The sequence below is a fragment of the Malurus melanocephalus genome, unplaced genomic scaffold (genome assembly GCF_030028575.1).
Source record: "Malurus melanocephalus ecotype Western Australia unplaced genomic scaffold, MMel_1.1 scaffold_202, whole genome shotgun sequence".
NCBI classification, from domain to species: Eukaryota; Metazoa; Chordata; class Aves; order Passeriformes; family Maluridae; genus Malurus; species Malurus melanocephalus.
This window is the reverse complement of record NW_026623434.1, coordinates 1,229,036-1,245,227: the sequence shown is the minus strand read 5'-3', so window position 1 is coordinate 1,245,227 and position 16,192 is coordinate 1,229,036. Positions and strand designations below refer to the sequence as shown.

The following is a 16,192-nucleotide window of genomic DNA, read 5'->3' as shown; positions in this document are numbered from 1 at the left end:
TGGTATTAGTAAAAAATGTTTAGCAAAGCTGTAACAATATCCAAATTCTGTTTCTAATTTGCTCTACTTTTGTAGAGTAATCTATTCAGTGACCTAGAATAAGGACATAGGTATAATTAGGTACATGTATAAAAAACATTTGTTATGTTACCTGGAAGCAGCATCTTTAAAGCTGACAGAGAAAGTGGGAATTTTCTCACTCCCAGTCACTCCCAGAACTGTGAACACAAGATTCTATCAGTGCCACAAGGCTATAAGCAGAAACTAATGAGAGCTAATTGGTGATCAGGAATACCTGGATATTGCACCAATCTTTCGGGCAGTTCTTGTGTAGCACCATGCAACAGATGATTGTGGCTGCTCATGTTTGGCAGCAGGGGTAATGATGTTACATTCTATATAAGACAGCAGTTCAACAAACTAATCTGGTAAATGCCTTAATTTATAAATATATGGGTGAAATTGGCCACTGATGTCTTATATTACCATACAAATCAAATTTGTCTTTATTTTACTACAGATGAAAATACGTATATTGCCTGTGTTTTGGTTTTGTATCCTGCCTTTGAAGTTTGGTTATTCTGGATACAACACCCATTTCAGTAAGCTTACATTGTGTTCTGTTGATCTGGCTTTTYCCCAGCCTAATGAACGTATTTGCAGAATGTATCTTTTGCTGCTTCAGAAATAAATTTGTAGTGTTTGTAAAAAGCAGCAATCTAGTTGCAGTGGATTCTTCAGAGTTGGGTGCACAGAAAGGTTCATCAAGTGTCATATTAACCTAATGCTGGGCTCTTGAGGTTTGTTTGAAGGGGTCTGCACCACCATTCTTTCTTTTTTAGTGACAGCACAAAAAGTGAGTTTGATTCCCCCTCATGTGCTGCACCTCCTCAATCTCCTGCCGCCTCACAAAAAAAAAAAAAATTCATAGATTAGCTCAGGTTATTGCTTTGCCATTGCATATGTTAAGAAACTTTTGAAGGTCTAAGGCTGATTGGAATTGCTGTCTAATTGCTACCTAATCTTGTTGCATGTGCACAAGTAAGCTCTATCTGTTCTGCCTGGGATATTCAGGGGTGCTGTCCATGATATCAGACTATTTGTAGGACAATACGAAGGGATGTCACTCCCAGACACTGCCAACAAAATGTCTGAACAAGATTGGATCACCTCCAGATTAGATTTTCCCTGAAATTCTGCKTATGATCCTGGACATGGATTTGTCAATGCTCTGAGGAATTGCCTAGCAATATCTGTTACTTTCTACCTTACCTGTAAAAGGGAAGGCCTGGAAAAATCTTTYCTGCTCACTGCCCATGGCTTGCTGCTGTGATTTACCTCCAGCTGGCAYCTCAGATCTATGCAGCTGCTCACTCACCCCTGGTGGGATGGGGCTGAGAATTGTGAAGGTAAAAGTCAGAAAATTCATGGGTTGAGATAAAGACAATATAAAGGTAAAGCAAAACCTGCATGCACAAGTGAAGCAAAACGAGGAATTTATTCAGGGAACTTCCCYTGGGTAGGCAGGTGTTCAGCCATCTCCAGCRAAGAGAAGCYTCTAAAATGGCCTATTTAAGGCAGTTGTATATCCACAATTTTGCTATGTGATGCCTGACAGAACATAAGTAGTTTCTGAAATCAGTGCTTGCTTCAGCTGTTATCCGTCTTGGTTTTGTCTCTCTTTAGTTTCTGCATCTACCCCTTTAAGTTAGTGTACTTTGCTGTCATCAGAAACTGTTAACTGCTTTCCTTTGATAGAAATCTCAATGGCTATTTAGTTGAATTATTTGTTGAGAGATCCTTTGCAGTCCGCAAGTTAAACTAAAAGCAACTCTGGATTGCCTGAGGTGAACTTTAAAAGACATTCTCAGTCAGAGTTTTTACTGTAAGTGGAACTAAAGAGAAGGGAGTGTTTGTTTAGAGAATGAGCTGGATGTACAGGTTTTCTTGCCCACTGCAAGTGTTTGCCATGAGTATATGTGATGAAAACAGGAAAAAAAATAAAATTAGTAATGTTAAAAGTAATAATAGTAATATTACTAGGAAAATGCATCTCTTGTAGCATATGAGAATAATTACAAGCTACAAAGAAGATCAGGAGCATCTTGATAAAACTGGATATTCTATTTCAAAGAAAAAGCATGATACTGGGAATATTGGTTTTTAGGATTATTTTTAAAAAGGCCACAWCCTGTATTATCTTAGTGCCCCTCCAAAGCATCTCTTATAAGCTGGGCATACTTAGAGACTTAGTAATGATAGCAAGGCACAGTTGTTTCCCTACCAGAATTATTGAAACTCATTGTAGTCACATTCCTGGGACTTGTACTTTTTGCTTGTAAGGAAGGTTTCATGTGTGAAAATAGTGTCAACTGCCATYTCTCACTGGCAGACACATTCATCTTACTAAATCTTCATTTGCAGATAATTTCTTACTTTCAAATATTATGCAAAAATGACATAATTGGGTTTTGGTTAGTATTTTTCTGTAGTGAGTCATTTAGAAGAGAAATGCATCACCGAAATAGAACTGTGGTGGTAAAAGAAGGGCTTTGACCAGCACATGGTGTAAGCCCTATGAGAGAAACCTTGATTGGCTTTTCAGAGAAAGTAAGCCATTGCAATTTCATCTTCATGAAYGCATTTGTAGCTTAAAAGGAGCTTAAACTTTAAGCCTCACTWACAATTTACTTGGAAACAGCTCCGCACTGCATGGGGCTTTTTTCAGTCTGGTGTGGGTTATCTGCAAGCCTCTTCCCCTACATCTCACTACTAGTAGTAATCCCATTAGATGATTATAATTGGTGTCCTCAACAGACAGATATAGTCATAATTGAAAAAAAAGAACTTCAAGTGTCTTTAATTAACTGTGGGGTCATTTTATTACTGTAGACTCTTKTATCATATAACTTTGCCTTCAGTGAAATGCAGTTATGGCCTGGGGCTGTGTAACTGTTATGATCCCAAGAGTGGGAAATCTTTATGCTTGCATGAAAGTGCACCAGTTTGTTTTCAGTAGTGGGCAGAATTGGCCTTTAGAAAAGAAATATCTTTATTTTCATACARCTTTCTAATCTTGTTGGCTAACAATAGCTATCTTTGTCTGGTGAGGGGTGATTATGTACCATTGAGTTCTCTGTTTTCATGGGAGGAGAGGGAATGGTGTTGAGAGGGAAAGAGCTGACTTGGTTACCCACGCAGATGGACACTTAGTGAGAAGGTTTAAAACCTTCTGCTTCTACAGAGCTGTCTTTGGAATGAAACCCTAGCACCAGAAAAGCTGAAGCGTGTTCACCAAGAGCGGGTCTAGATTTGTCCAAGTGCATGAACRCTGCTCATAGCTTATTGCAAATGCAAATAGAAGTTCATAAATAGTAACTGAGCTCATGTGCTCTCCTTGAGCTGGAGATAGCAGGGGAAGGTGTCCATTGTGGATATAGCTGTGTTTTTGAAATCTTCAGTGTATTGTTAAATGCAAGCTGCACAGATTCACAGTGACTCTGGCAGAGAGGTGTGCTGGGCTTTCCAGCCTGCACATACAAAATACACAGAATATTAGCGTACCAAACACTGAATCTGGTGCACTAACAAGACAATAGTGCTGTGTTTATAGGCTGTGTTGGCCAGGATGATCAGTTCTACATCTTTCTGCAGTTTGAAAGTCTTGTATGTTTGTACCCAGCACTCTGATAACACAGGAGACTGTGGTGTTAGAACTTGAGAACAGGTATTGTTTCGGAGTTTGCATACAGGGGAAAAAGGCTGAAAACAGTTATGTCTGCTTAACAAACTTTAATAACTAACTGCTAAAGAAAACTGCTATTTCACTGCTGGCTAAAMGATATAGAACATCTGACTAAAATGTAAGCATCTGAATGGAAAATACAGATTCAGAGAAGGATTATACAGTCGAATCTGAAGCATGGAGAAAGCTGCCACTGAAGAAATGCTGGTTTGTGACATTTTGCSATCAGTGTATTACCTAAATAAGGTTTCATTTAGCATTGTTTCCTGAAGGGTCACTAAATGTGTGGTATCAAAATTAGGTCTTTTCCTTGATTGAAARGATCTTTCCTCAGCTGAGGTCTGCCCCAAGGTGAAATGGACGAGATGTCATGCATTTACAGGAAGRAGAAATAAACAGTGGGGCAGTGAGATCTATGAGGTATGTCCCGTGTSAAGTTGAACTCCATGCCCCATCTTGCACTTGGCAGTCATTTCGTTGTCTCTTCCCAAGGTCCTTCTGCTGCCCATGGTTAGTTTTGCAGAGAAAGGGAGGAAGACTGTAGTAGCYAGCTGGAAAATGTGAAACATCTTGTTATCCCTCAGCATCCTTCTCTGTCAAAACATGGCAGAGCACAAATAGGACACCCCTGCCGAGGTGCTGCTATTAAACAGGTATTGCTTTCTAAGCGGGTATCACAGTGGGTGGGGGAACCTCCAAAACACAGAAAAGTAACAAGCGTAGATTTGATTCCTTGTAGGCTTCACCTGGGTGATTATCATCACAGCAAACTAGTCACAGTGAGAAAACAGCAAWAAGATTTTACAGCTTCTTTTTGGACTGGCTTCTTGTTTTCTGCACTTAGGCATGAGGTGTTCCCTACTCCCAGCCCAGGGTGCCCTGGACCTGTGCCCATCACAGCAAGTTTCAAGTCCCAAGTAAAATTCTGCTTTGGTTTATGAACTCTGGTGCACTCTGCTCAGTTCAGGTTCTTGATATTCTTCTGTGCTGATTCCTGTTTTTCTTGTTACAAGCTTTCAAGTGCTTCTGAGGTACCAGCGTGTTACGGATTGATGAACTGACAATCCAAGCTTTAATCCACACTGCTTCTTTAGCCTTATACTTGATGATGGAAGAGCCAAAGAAACAGCTCAACCAGATAGAAAGACCCATCAAATAACTCACATTTTGTAATGAGTGTGTTTCTCTGAAGCAATAAGATTATGTGGATCAGCTGGTGTGCTTTGTGTCTGGTGAAAAGAAGCTTATTTAAATTAAGAGAGCCAGGAAATCTGTGTCTCAGTCCAGAAGGAAGATGGGTTCCACAGAAGACCTTGACTATCCTGAAATCATTGTGCACTACAGCAATGGATTTTTAATCTCAAAGGTAAGAAATATAACTCAGGAAGAGTATACAGACAGAAATATTCAGGTATTTCTCTTTAGGTCCTGAATATAAGTCTTTGGAAGAGGTGAAAGCAACAGTCTGGAATAAAATAATGACTGTTTTTCCAAACWGCATATTTTTAAGGCACAAAGGTAACACTAGTAATTCCGCTCTCCTTATTGTTTACYGATGTTATTTGCTTAAGCACATGGGCATAAAATTACAGTATCCTTTGCAGTGGAAGGCTTTTGCCTCTTTTACTATTTAGTTTCATATTGTCCCTTGCTGCACCTCTGGCCAACATGGTAACAGGAGGAATGTCCTTGGGTTGTGCTGCTACTGCAGCTGCTGCACCTTAGGGCTCCTGAAAGGCAGAGCTGACAATAAAGAGGAAAAATAGATAACGAAAAATCACTTCATGAGAAAAAGAAGTGTCCAATGCTTTCCAAATTAACACTGGTAATATTATGTTTTTGAGAAACAATTTCAACTTTGACTAAGCCATRTTCTTACTCGACGYAAAAGGAGCTTCWTTGCACAGTAATCATTGTRGATCAAATCATTGTATATAYAGGCAGTCAATTGAATTGATACAGGCAGTCARTTGAATTGATGCCTTTTTTACTGTTTCAGGAGTGTTTATGTRACCAGAGTATAAGGCAAATGCTTGTGAAGTTGWCTGTATATAGCTAAAGAAGGAGTTGGAGTTTTTTAATATATGGTTAGCTATGTCTCTCTGAAGGTTGAAGGATGTCACTGGAAAAGTTCCACACCTTTTCCATGGAAGACTGGGCAATTTTGCTGACTTGAATGAAAYAGTTCTTCTGGATGGGAGAAAACTCTCTGCTTCTGGAAGACCACTGTAGTCTTTCACATCAGTCCCTGAAAACAAGGTCCATAGAATGGGATATTCCCCTATTGCAGGTCATGAGAGACTGTCCAAGGTTTACCAAAGCATGTGTTAGATCCTTAGTTAAAGAACAGAAACATAAATGGAGAACAAGCACCACCACCCAGTCTTGCTTTTGCTCTTTCCACCAGATTGTGAGAATGTGCTCCTAAACTAAGGAAGAGGCAGGAACATTTACACACAAAACCTTGTCTCTATATGTGGAGTCTTGGAAGCCAAAAAGCATTGGCTTGTTTCACTGGGAAAGGAAATAAAAAGAAGAACAAAGAGTACATTGTATGCATAGCACATTATATCAGTGCTCAGATAAACAAAAATTTATTCAGTGGACTTGTTTATATGAAATACAATATCTGAAAAAAAATATCATTATGTATGTATTTTCTCTAATTAAGCAGCTTGYGAAATGCAGTAGGCTTTAGTGCTTTCAACTTATCCCTCAGTCCCACCTTTSCCTACCCCAGGTTATGTTCACTGCCTGTGAGTTGGGGGTGTTTGATCTTCTTCTGGAGTCAGGAAAGCCTCTGTCTTCAGATGCCATTGCTGCATGTCTGGGTGCCAGCACCATGGGGATGGAAAGACTGCTGGATGCCTGTGTGGGACTGAAGCTCTTGGCAGCAGAGATGACACAAGAAGGAGGTAATGAGGGCAGAGGAACGGGAATAAACTAAAAGACTTAGACCTGTGATGGTTTTGAAAGTGAGGTAAGATGTGTGGGCAAAGGGATAACAAATGTTAAGTCAGTTAATGTAGTTGGAAGAAGGAGAGAATCACTCTTGGGATTCACTCTTCAGTTGAAAGAGAAGAGGCAGAGGTCAGCATGATCACAGGTATAAAGTGAACCACAGGTGCAGGGCTCTATATCCCTAAATTTCTTTGTGCAAGAGCCTCATGTGACCTTGGAGAAGATATTCAGGATCTCTGCAGAGCTGGTCTCAAGAGATCTCTGGGGTATGGGCAAGATTTTAAACCTTAAAACAAAATGCCAGGGTGGATGGGTGACAGCATGATTTAAAAGCAGGTTTTGTTTTCCTTTGGGTTTTTACCATCATGTGAACAATTTTGTTAGGCTGTTGATCAGAACTGAGATGTGATGTAAGTTTCCTTAAATCAGAAACATGGAGTCCACTTGGACAGAAAGGATCTCTGGCTGTCAGACAGCTGGTCATAACCAGTTAGAGTYTCACAAGAGTCTCTGTTTTAGGGATTATATCTGCTGCCCAATGGGTTTCGGGAGAGCAGGATCTATCTTTTATATTCCTTTAGTATGCCAGTCCTGTGAGTGAGTGATGCCCCTGCAGTTGCATTGGAGGGAGTAGGGGAGATTTCTGGAAATCCTTTAGGTATTCTGTCTGCAGAAGTTCCTGCCCACATGAACTGAGAGAAGGTAGGTGTGGCTGGCCTGCTGTTTTGGGGACTTGTCCCCCACCTGTAGACCTTGTTGATCAGAAAAAAAAAAAAAGTCTGCAAAGGCTTCTCATTTAAATGGAGCATGCTGAAAGCTTCCTCTAAGAGTAGAAGCCTATATATAAATTATAACACTAGTAAGACATTTATTTGCTCTTTTTGAAAGAAATGTTTGGTGCTGTGGTTAAGCATTGGGAGTTTTTACTCAGATTGAATAGGGCAACACAGATTTCAGGAGCCCTCACCCACTGCTCATTGCAGYRGAAGGATTTGGTTGTAGAAGTAATKTGATWGTGCCTTCGGTTGCATAGGCATCTTCTGGTGATAAACACCAAACTGTGCAATAAACAAGGTGTTATGTATGTTAGTAAATATATCTATTCTACCCTTTAGTCCTCTACAGAAACACAGAAATTTCCAACATCTACCTTACAAAATCAAGTCCAAAGTCTCAGTATCATATCATGATGTATTATTCCAACACAGTCTACTTGTGCTGGCAGTACCTGGCTGATGCTGTGAGGTAAGGAGGAGTGTTGTGTTTTGTCTGTTGTTTTACAGCATCTGTGTCGCTGCCCTGAGTGGTGTGTTTTGGAGGAAGAGCTCAATAAAGATGATGGCTGGTTTTCAGAAATTAAAATCAACAGATAATTCAGCTCAACATGACCAATATGTGCACTTTTTCCCATTTGTGTATGTTCTTGTTTTCCTTTCCCTGTCATTATAGAGATGATCTGGAAATCAGATTTTTTTTATGTTTCACCTTCAGTAAAGCACTTCATCATTACAGTGGCTCCTACAGAACATGGCAACAACAAAGTAAATAATGAATAATGGTGGCTAAGGRTACTTCTGTTGCAAAGGTTTGTAGGAGCAGTTTAATCAGGGTCTGGAGTCTCACTTGTTCCATTCTATGCAACTGGTGACCAAACATGGTGTAGATGATGGTGGTGATTGCACCAATCTTGTACCTTTACCTTAGATGTGTTCCCATAAATCACAGAATCCTAGAATGMTTTGGRTTGGAARATGCTTTAAAGATCATCTGATTCCAGCCTTCCTACCATGAATTCACATTTTCAAATATCAGGTTTTTCAAAGTGCCATCCAAACCTGACCTAGGAAAGAACCAGTCATTCTTGTGAAAGGTTGACAAATATATCAGCAATCTCACAGGCTTTTAAAATTGCTATTTTAGAGAAGGAAGAAACCAATATGAAAGAGCTTTTGGCATTTCMCCTAAAGACCCTTTTGGAGCAATGTACAGGTAATCATTAGAATATTTATAGAAATTTTGTTATTCTTGTTGTGGCTAAAACTATGTTTTTAATTATGGCTCAGGACAATTAAATCTGATGATGTGAGAATTCCTCTCATCAGTGTCATGCAATGTTTTTCTTTCTCAACAATATCAACTAGTGGGACACTGTCTGATATTTTAAATAGARGTATATAATTTCTTAATCTGAAAAAACATCACAGATCTCTGATAGAGGTAATGGTAGTTGGTAATGGGCAATTTTGGCAATGAGCAACATAATACACTGTTGGATTTCACTAACCATAATTTCCTATTTAAATGCATGAGTTCATAGCTGTACCCTCCTCCTCCAGTAGCACTCAAGGTAGGTTTATATGCAAARAGGACATATTCTGTGTCAGTAAAACCAGAGATTATTGTTTAAACTAAAGCATGTAGTAGCAGTTATATGATAGGAACCACTGGGGATGTGGTAAGGAACCTTCTCTGTGTGCTCTGTCTGTTGTTATTGCTAGATCAGATGAGGAAATGCTAAAATTCATGGCTGGCCAGAACTCAGTGTGGAGTATATGTGGCAGAGATGTTCTTGCTGCATTCGACCTTTCCCCCTTCATGCAGATCTGTGACCTGGGAGGTGAGTGTCAGAAGGTCTTCTTTAACAAGCCTCTGAACTGTCTTTTGTAAGATCTTTTCTGTAAAGAAAAGCAACTCCTGTGTTATATGATGGGCAAAACAATGGAAAGCAGGACATCTCTCAGCAATATAAAGAACGTTTTGCTGATTTGGTTTTGGGTTAAAAACAGAAATGTGAGAGAAATGAGAGCATTAGGAAGTGGAATGCTTTTCTCTACAATCTCATTTATGTGAATAGTCACTCATCCCCTTGTGGATGTGGCAGCTTTAGCACTTTTTCATGCCTTGCTTGATGCATTCTTGCAGTGCTAGACTCTTTCCTTCCTCCCCTTCAGTCACTGTTGTTGAGGTCCTGTCTATGGTCTCTTATCCTGCAGCTCCCAGCACTGCTGAGTGCTGCCAGGATTCAGAGGATGAGGCAGGCTCCTTCCTGGCCTCCCTCACTTCTTCTCCTGAGCCTGGTTTGGTGACTGTTTTACATTTTTCACCTTCCAGCACCCAGAGCTGGGTCTGGAGGGAGCAGAGGAGCTGTAAGGGTTGACCCAACAGACCCAGGTGGGACTGGACCTTCCTGTACAACACATGGACACAGTGGCCTCTCCTGCTTCTCTTCTTCCCTCTCAGCAGCTCAYGGGGTGCAAATGTACATTGCCAGCTCCATGAGGCTGAATGCACCATTGCCTACATGGTTTCATGGGGATGTTGCTGAACAGGTTGGTTTTGTGTCAGTGCTGACTTTCTTTTACTGTCCCCAAAGGAGGCGGAGGAGCTTTGGCCCGAGAGTGTGTTTCTTTGTACCCAAATTCTACTGTCACAATTTATGACCTGCCCAAAGTTGTGCAAGTGGCCAAAGAGCAATTTGTTTCCCCTGAGGAGCRCCAGATCGCTTTCCATGAAGGTGGGTGTGACAGAGGTGTGATGCTGACACAGCTGCTGCTCAGAGCCCTTTGGCCCTGTCTCCCCTTCTGGGGACAGTGTCTGCAGCTGCAGCCTCCCCAGCCCAGGTCTGCTGCTGTCCCAGTTGTCCATCTGCAGCTATCAGAGACACAACTCAGTTATTCAGCAACAAGAACAACAGAAATTCTTTATTCCTGAACAGAACTATTTGATTTTTCAGAACATGGGTACATTAGCAAAAAAAAAAAAAAAAATTAAAAAAAAATTAGAAAAAAAAAAAAAGAAAAAGAAAAGAAAAGAACAGAAGCATCCTGCAATTTTGAAATCTGCCAAGCTTTGTTATAAATTTTCCTAACACACCTCTTTTCTCCTGTGCAAACCACCTGGCAGATGTGAGGGATGCCAGGTCTGCTCTGAACAAGGGGTTTGACTTCTCTGCTCACAACTGATTGACTTTCAAGTCCTAAGATATTTTAGACCATGAAAGTGGATGAGCTAGCTCATGTTCCTCTTGCCCAGGCCACTAATCCTGCAGAGTCTTTGTACCATATATGATGAAAATGAGTGTAGGGAGATCACTTTTTTAATGTTTACAGAGGTCTTCAAAGTGCTGGAATTGCTTATTTTCTCCAAGCTCAGAAAGAGAAAAAAACCTTGAGGAGAGAAGGGAGTATATAAAAACAAAGATGCAACAAAATGGGAAAAGAAATGACAAAGTAAMATGCTGAGAGACAAAACTGAATGCAGTACATGAGATGCTAAACAAAAGGCATGACAAAGCTATTGCTAGGAGGTGAGAGATGTGTATTTTTAATTACAGGTTTATGAAGTAACTTAGTGATTACYGAAGATCTTTGAAAATTTTCTTAGATATTCTTTCTTTCCTTTTCATGACAGAAACCATATGAACCTATCTCCTTAGTGCTTTATGAATCTGAATTTTAGTCACTGGAGAAAACCTAAACTCAAATGCTTTCCTATGCATCAAAGGCTGTTTCAGGATGAGTTACTGCCTTTAAATGTTTCAGATCTTCTTGAGACTGAACAAGAGCAAAATTMCCCATGCGGTGCAATAGAGAACTTTTACCTGATAACTCCATTGCTGTCTGACACATGCAAAGGACATAGCAAGCCCAGAAAACAGAACTGAAAATATTTGCATAACTCAGCTCTCTGTATTGTGAGGATTTGTATAATGCATATGTTATTGCTTTACAGGAGACTTTTTTAACGATTCAATTCCTGAAGCTGATTTGTATATTTTATCCAAGATACTGCATGATTGGGATGATGACAAATGTAAACAGCTACTGGCAAAAGTCTMCAAAGCATGCAAACCTGGTATGTGTGAACTCTTGAAGAGCAGAGAGACTCTCACCTGTCAGTAAAGTGAAACTCTGCAGTCTTGATGCTCAGTTTGGGGGCAGAGTTTCAGTGTGGGAGTTTCTTGGTTTAGTCCTTTGCTTTCCTCAGCCAGCCAAATGCAGCTGAGACAAAAAGCACCTGGACTAAGATCTCTTTGTATGGCTTCCAGTTTTTGTCTCCTTCTCTGAAGGGACTCCTCTTTCAAGGCATAAAGTGTGAGGATTGAGGATTTGGGGTATTGTTTAGATAAGTGTATATATCATAATAAAAAATCACATTAAGTACCACAATGAACCCTCGGCGTTTCAAAAATGCTGCATASAGAGTCAGATTCTGAGCAAAATCGGTAAGGTCCTCTGTATTTCAGCTGTGGAAAATGGGAAATTTCCATCCCAGCCATRGCACCCCCTTCAACTCTGGGATATCAGTACCTACCTAGCTAAGCAGAGATGTGCTCCAATGCTTTGCTATTTTATTGTCTTCTGTGATGCTGAAATATGACCAAACATAGAAGCTGCTTCTTCTTGAAAGTAGAGGTTAGGATCTGTCCCAATAACAGCTCAAAAATAGCTCAACTGTTCATTGCTCCGGGTGTGTTTTCTTTCTCTTATCTCCACCAGGTGGTGGAGTGCTGCTGGTTGAATCGCTTCTGAATGAAGATAAAAGTGGCCCTGTAGAAACCCAATTGTATTCGATGAATATGTTGGTCCAGACAGAAGGGAAAGAACGAACAGCAGCAGAGTAYAGCAAACTCCTGGAGGCAGCTGGCTTTGGAGTGATTCAAGTCAGGAGGACTGGAAAACTCTATGATGCTGTTTTAGGAAGGAAATAGTTGGGCATGTTTTGTGCATGTAACAAGACAGAAAAAGTGGAGAAATGTGCTATTCTATTCTTATGAAGGAATTATCAACTTAGGTTTTAGTTAAGGCTGACAACTCCTTTGTAAGCTGATACATTGTGAGAAGAATCACTAATAACATATCTTGAGCATGCACGTATTGAGAATCTGGGAGCCTGGCTAGGCTTGCCTTTGGATTGGGAGGGCAAGAGAGAAATCAACACCTGCTCCACAAGAAACAATCCACAAAAGTAATGTGCAGTGTGTCTGCTTCAGCTTGTATCAGTCTCTGATTTTAACAGTCTGTCTGACAAAAGCAGTACTGAGCTCTCTTGCCTGCATTTTTATTCCTGAGGTATTGATATAATAAAACCAGACCAAATTACGTCTCCTTGTGGTCTTTTCAGTGTTCCAGGAAAAATCTTGTCTGAACCTTGGGGAGTTTTGCAAGAAAAAATTATGCTAATTTTTTATTTCCTCTAGACTTTGGTTTAAATTATGAAAAAGAGTGTTGCACCTTAGTGACTGGTTGAAGCCCAGGGATTCTTATTACAGAACAAGTTGGAATATTATGCAGCCAAGTCATTCTGCTGTGCACTGGGGTAGTCCCTACTGCTTGCCTCCTGCTATTTCTTTAAATAATTTGATCAGACACGGTCTGCCATTACCCACTCAGTTCTTGGAAGCAGAATAACATATTACTGAATTGAGAAACATTTGGAGAAGGCAGTAGAAAGTCACTCTGCAGTTGTTTCTTGAGCAGTAATTGATGTGCCCATTAAGCTGGGTACTAGAAGAGCTTGAGCCAGTTTGCTCAGTACCATCTAGAGGAGYCTCCCACTCCTGTGACTGTAGGAGGATAGGGAGAAAGCAGCCTCAGTACAGACAGAGACACAGGCTTTAATATCACCACAGTTACAGAGACACGCTGGGACAGCTTGTGTGATTGGAATGCTGGGTTTTGGGGAGATAGATTTTTTTTATTATTATTTCTAAATAACAAGCACTGTGAGGAGAACCCGAAACAAGTGCTTTGCTGTATACAGGTGAATTAAAACCCTGTTTGTTCCTATAGTTTCCATGTTCCAACARTAATTTCTGATGACATCTTGCTATTTATAAGGTCTCTTGTCTGTGTTTTTTGCTTGTTATTGGATATGGTAACTTTAAAAAAACTTRTGTAGGAACAAAGGGAATAAGGTGGAGGTTTCCAAGTTACTCGTGTTTGGGTAATGAAAGCCATTCCCAAGTTCACGCCCTTTAATGGTGTTGCAGTGGGAGATTTTCTGTTTGATGCAGAAAGCTCTATAAATAGAACTCTTTCCCCCTTTCACAGTTTTCATCATATAGATTCAAAGAAATTTTTTAGCTCCAATATGACTTCAGAGTAATGAATGAAACCTGGCCATAGCTGRGGAGAATCAGCCCAGAGCAGAAGAATGCACCAGGCAGGAAGCAGCTCGTGAGCTGAGACTGGCTGTGCTTGGCTTGAGTCAGGGCAGCTGCTCCCAAGGCYTCTCTGGGAGGATGGAAATGTCCAACAGAGCCTTGGCCTGATGGCCTGGGAATTACATGAAGCAGCAGAGGGCAGGGAAAGCCGGGAAATTTGCCTTCTGAGCATGCTAACTGGAAGCTGGTGGCTGCTGCCTTTCAGGACTTGCTGGTAGCCAGGGGTCATTGAAAAGGAACAGCCTTGAGCACTCAGAAAAAGCWGCTTCATATGTAACAAAAGAAATAGTACCTAAGAAAGGAAAAAAAACAGGGGAGGGCCAGAGTAAGGACCCCCTGCTTAGAAAGATGACTGCCCCAATGCAGCAGGATCAGGCAGAGGCTGGGAGATGCTGCCTAGAAACATCTTGCCAAAGGAGACCTCAAATGGAGGGCAGAAGAGTGGGAAATTGTCCCTTGGGAGCTGTGGTTGTAGAAGCACTGCAGGACAGTGGGAATCTGGCTCCAGGCTCCCTGCTGGCTCCAAGGTTCAGCTCTCCCTTCTGCCACTGGCCTGCTCCAGAGAACCCTTGGGGCATCGGGGACCTGTCCCCAGGTTGTCCTGAACTGTGTGTGTTTCTATAAATGTGCTGATTTCCCCCCCTAATTTCTCCACAGGTCTCCCTCCTAATGTTTTAGCCCTTCAAAAAAGCCATATTGCAGACCAGCTTGGTGTAGGGGAAGGGCAACATTTTGCAKGCAGCACTCTCAGGGTTATGGAGAATGCTCTATGCTGAAGGCAGGGGTGCTTTCTGCAGCAAAGGGCTTGATAAAATAACTGTTTTAATAAGAAAGAAGAGGTATATAGAAATCGGGGAAATCTTGATGCTGCTTCAGATGCTGGGCACCTAAGTCCATACAGCATGGGATGGAACCCAGTTGGATTTTCTTACAGTACTTTGTACAGACACTGGGTCGTTTGAGTTACAATTTCCTTACAAGAAAAGGACCGTTCTCACAATAATTTGTTGCTTCACTGTCAAAGGCAAGGCTGTGCAGGTGGTGCAATCACTGGCACCGAGTGGGAGTTGCCTGAGCCCCTCCTGAAGCTGAGGGACATTTYTGTGGCACAGCACAGCCCTGAGAATGCCCTGGACATGCAGCATGGGCAGCTGCCATGAGGGCACTGATTCCTGGATGTAAAACGGGCTCCCTTTCAGAATCAATGCATTCCACCCCTTGGTCCACATGCAGCTTACCTTCCCCAAATATTTTATGAATTACAGGATACCTTAATAGTTTCTCAGGCCCTAAGAACGARGCCCAGCAGAGCAGATGTGGCCTGTCCAGGACACTGACTCCCTGAGCACAATGTCTTCTGCAAGGCTGCCAGCAGAGCAGCCTTTTCTGAAGAGGTGGGTGTTCTCACACCGTGCCTCTGAAAGGGTGTAATATACGTGTCCAGGCTTGCTGAAAGCAATTTCRTTGTTACAGGGTGAAACAGATCTTTTAAAATAGGAAATATGTCTTTGTGTTACATATTAGTGCAATCAGGCTGTCAGGAGCTGACCTAAAGCACATAAAACTTACTGGTTCTTTCCAATATCTCGGTATGAGTTTGGAGAATGACTTAAGACTCTTGTTGTTAGAAGGGTACATATTATGTCTTTGTTCTGTGCTGTATCTCGTACCTTTAAAAGAGGCAATKCTTTTTTGGAATGGAATACAGTCTTCGACCCATAAACCATTTGGGTGATAAACGAAGCAGTGCCTGTGGTGTGCATTGCTGATTTCTTCTTTCAGCATTTGTGGTATAAGAGGAAGACTGCAGGTCCAGGCTGTGATAGGAATGCTAAAGATGCCATAGAGTGACAAAACTGTTCACCTCTCACTTCTTATTAGGAACACTTAAAAAGTTAAAAATGGTTGTCTTGTTAAATGCAAGCTGCTCAGATTCTGGGCTACATTGTCCAGAATGAGGAGTTGTACATTATTCTACAGTTTGGAATTTTCTCTGACTTTTGCATGTTTAGGCCCAGTATTATGGTAACACAGGAGACCCTGTAGTGATAGAAGCTGRGAAAAAGGTTTCTGAGTTGGATATAGTAGGACATTTTGAATGTTAAGCATATTTAGAAATGGATAATGTGAGGATACCTGAGCTTTGRGACAGATGGTTAAGGGCTCCTCAGTGTCACAGACAAAGGCAAGAGACAAAAGCAGTAATAAACCCATTCTAGGTACACAAACTAGCAAAGAGGCAATGAGAAGCACTGTGACAAATATTAGAACTCCCTGTCCCCTTAGTGGAGGACCACTAGAGGATGCCCAAAAAAGCCACA

General features: G+C 41.2%; 1 protein-coding gene across 1 annotated transcript; it reads left to right on the top strand.

Annotated features, from left to right (window-relative positions):
• The first annotated feature begins 4,159 nt into the window (after nucleotides 1-4,159).
• ASMT (acetylserotonin O-methyltransferase) lies at nucleotides 4,160-12,461 on the top strand. The gene is made up of 8 exons (XM_057373593.1): nucleotides 4,160-5,111; nucleotides 6,486-6,660; nucleotides 7,822-7,951; nucleotides 8,627-8,695; nucleotides 9,205-9,323; nucleotides 10,080-10,220; nucleotides 11,438-11,560; nucleotides 12,205-12,461. Exons 1-8 carry the CDS (start codon nucleotides 5,040-5,042, stop codon nucleotides 12,414-12,416), a joined length of 1,041 nt encoding a protein of 346 aa, XP_057229576.1. The 5' UTR covers nucleotides 4,160-5,039; the 3' UTR covers nucleotides 12,417-12,461.
• Nucleotides 12,462-16,192: the final 3,731 nt, after the last annotated feature.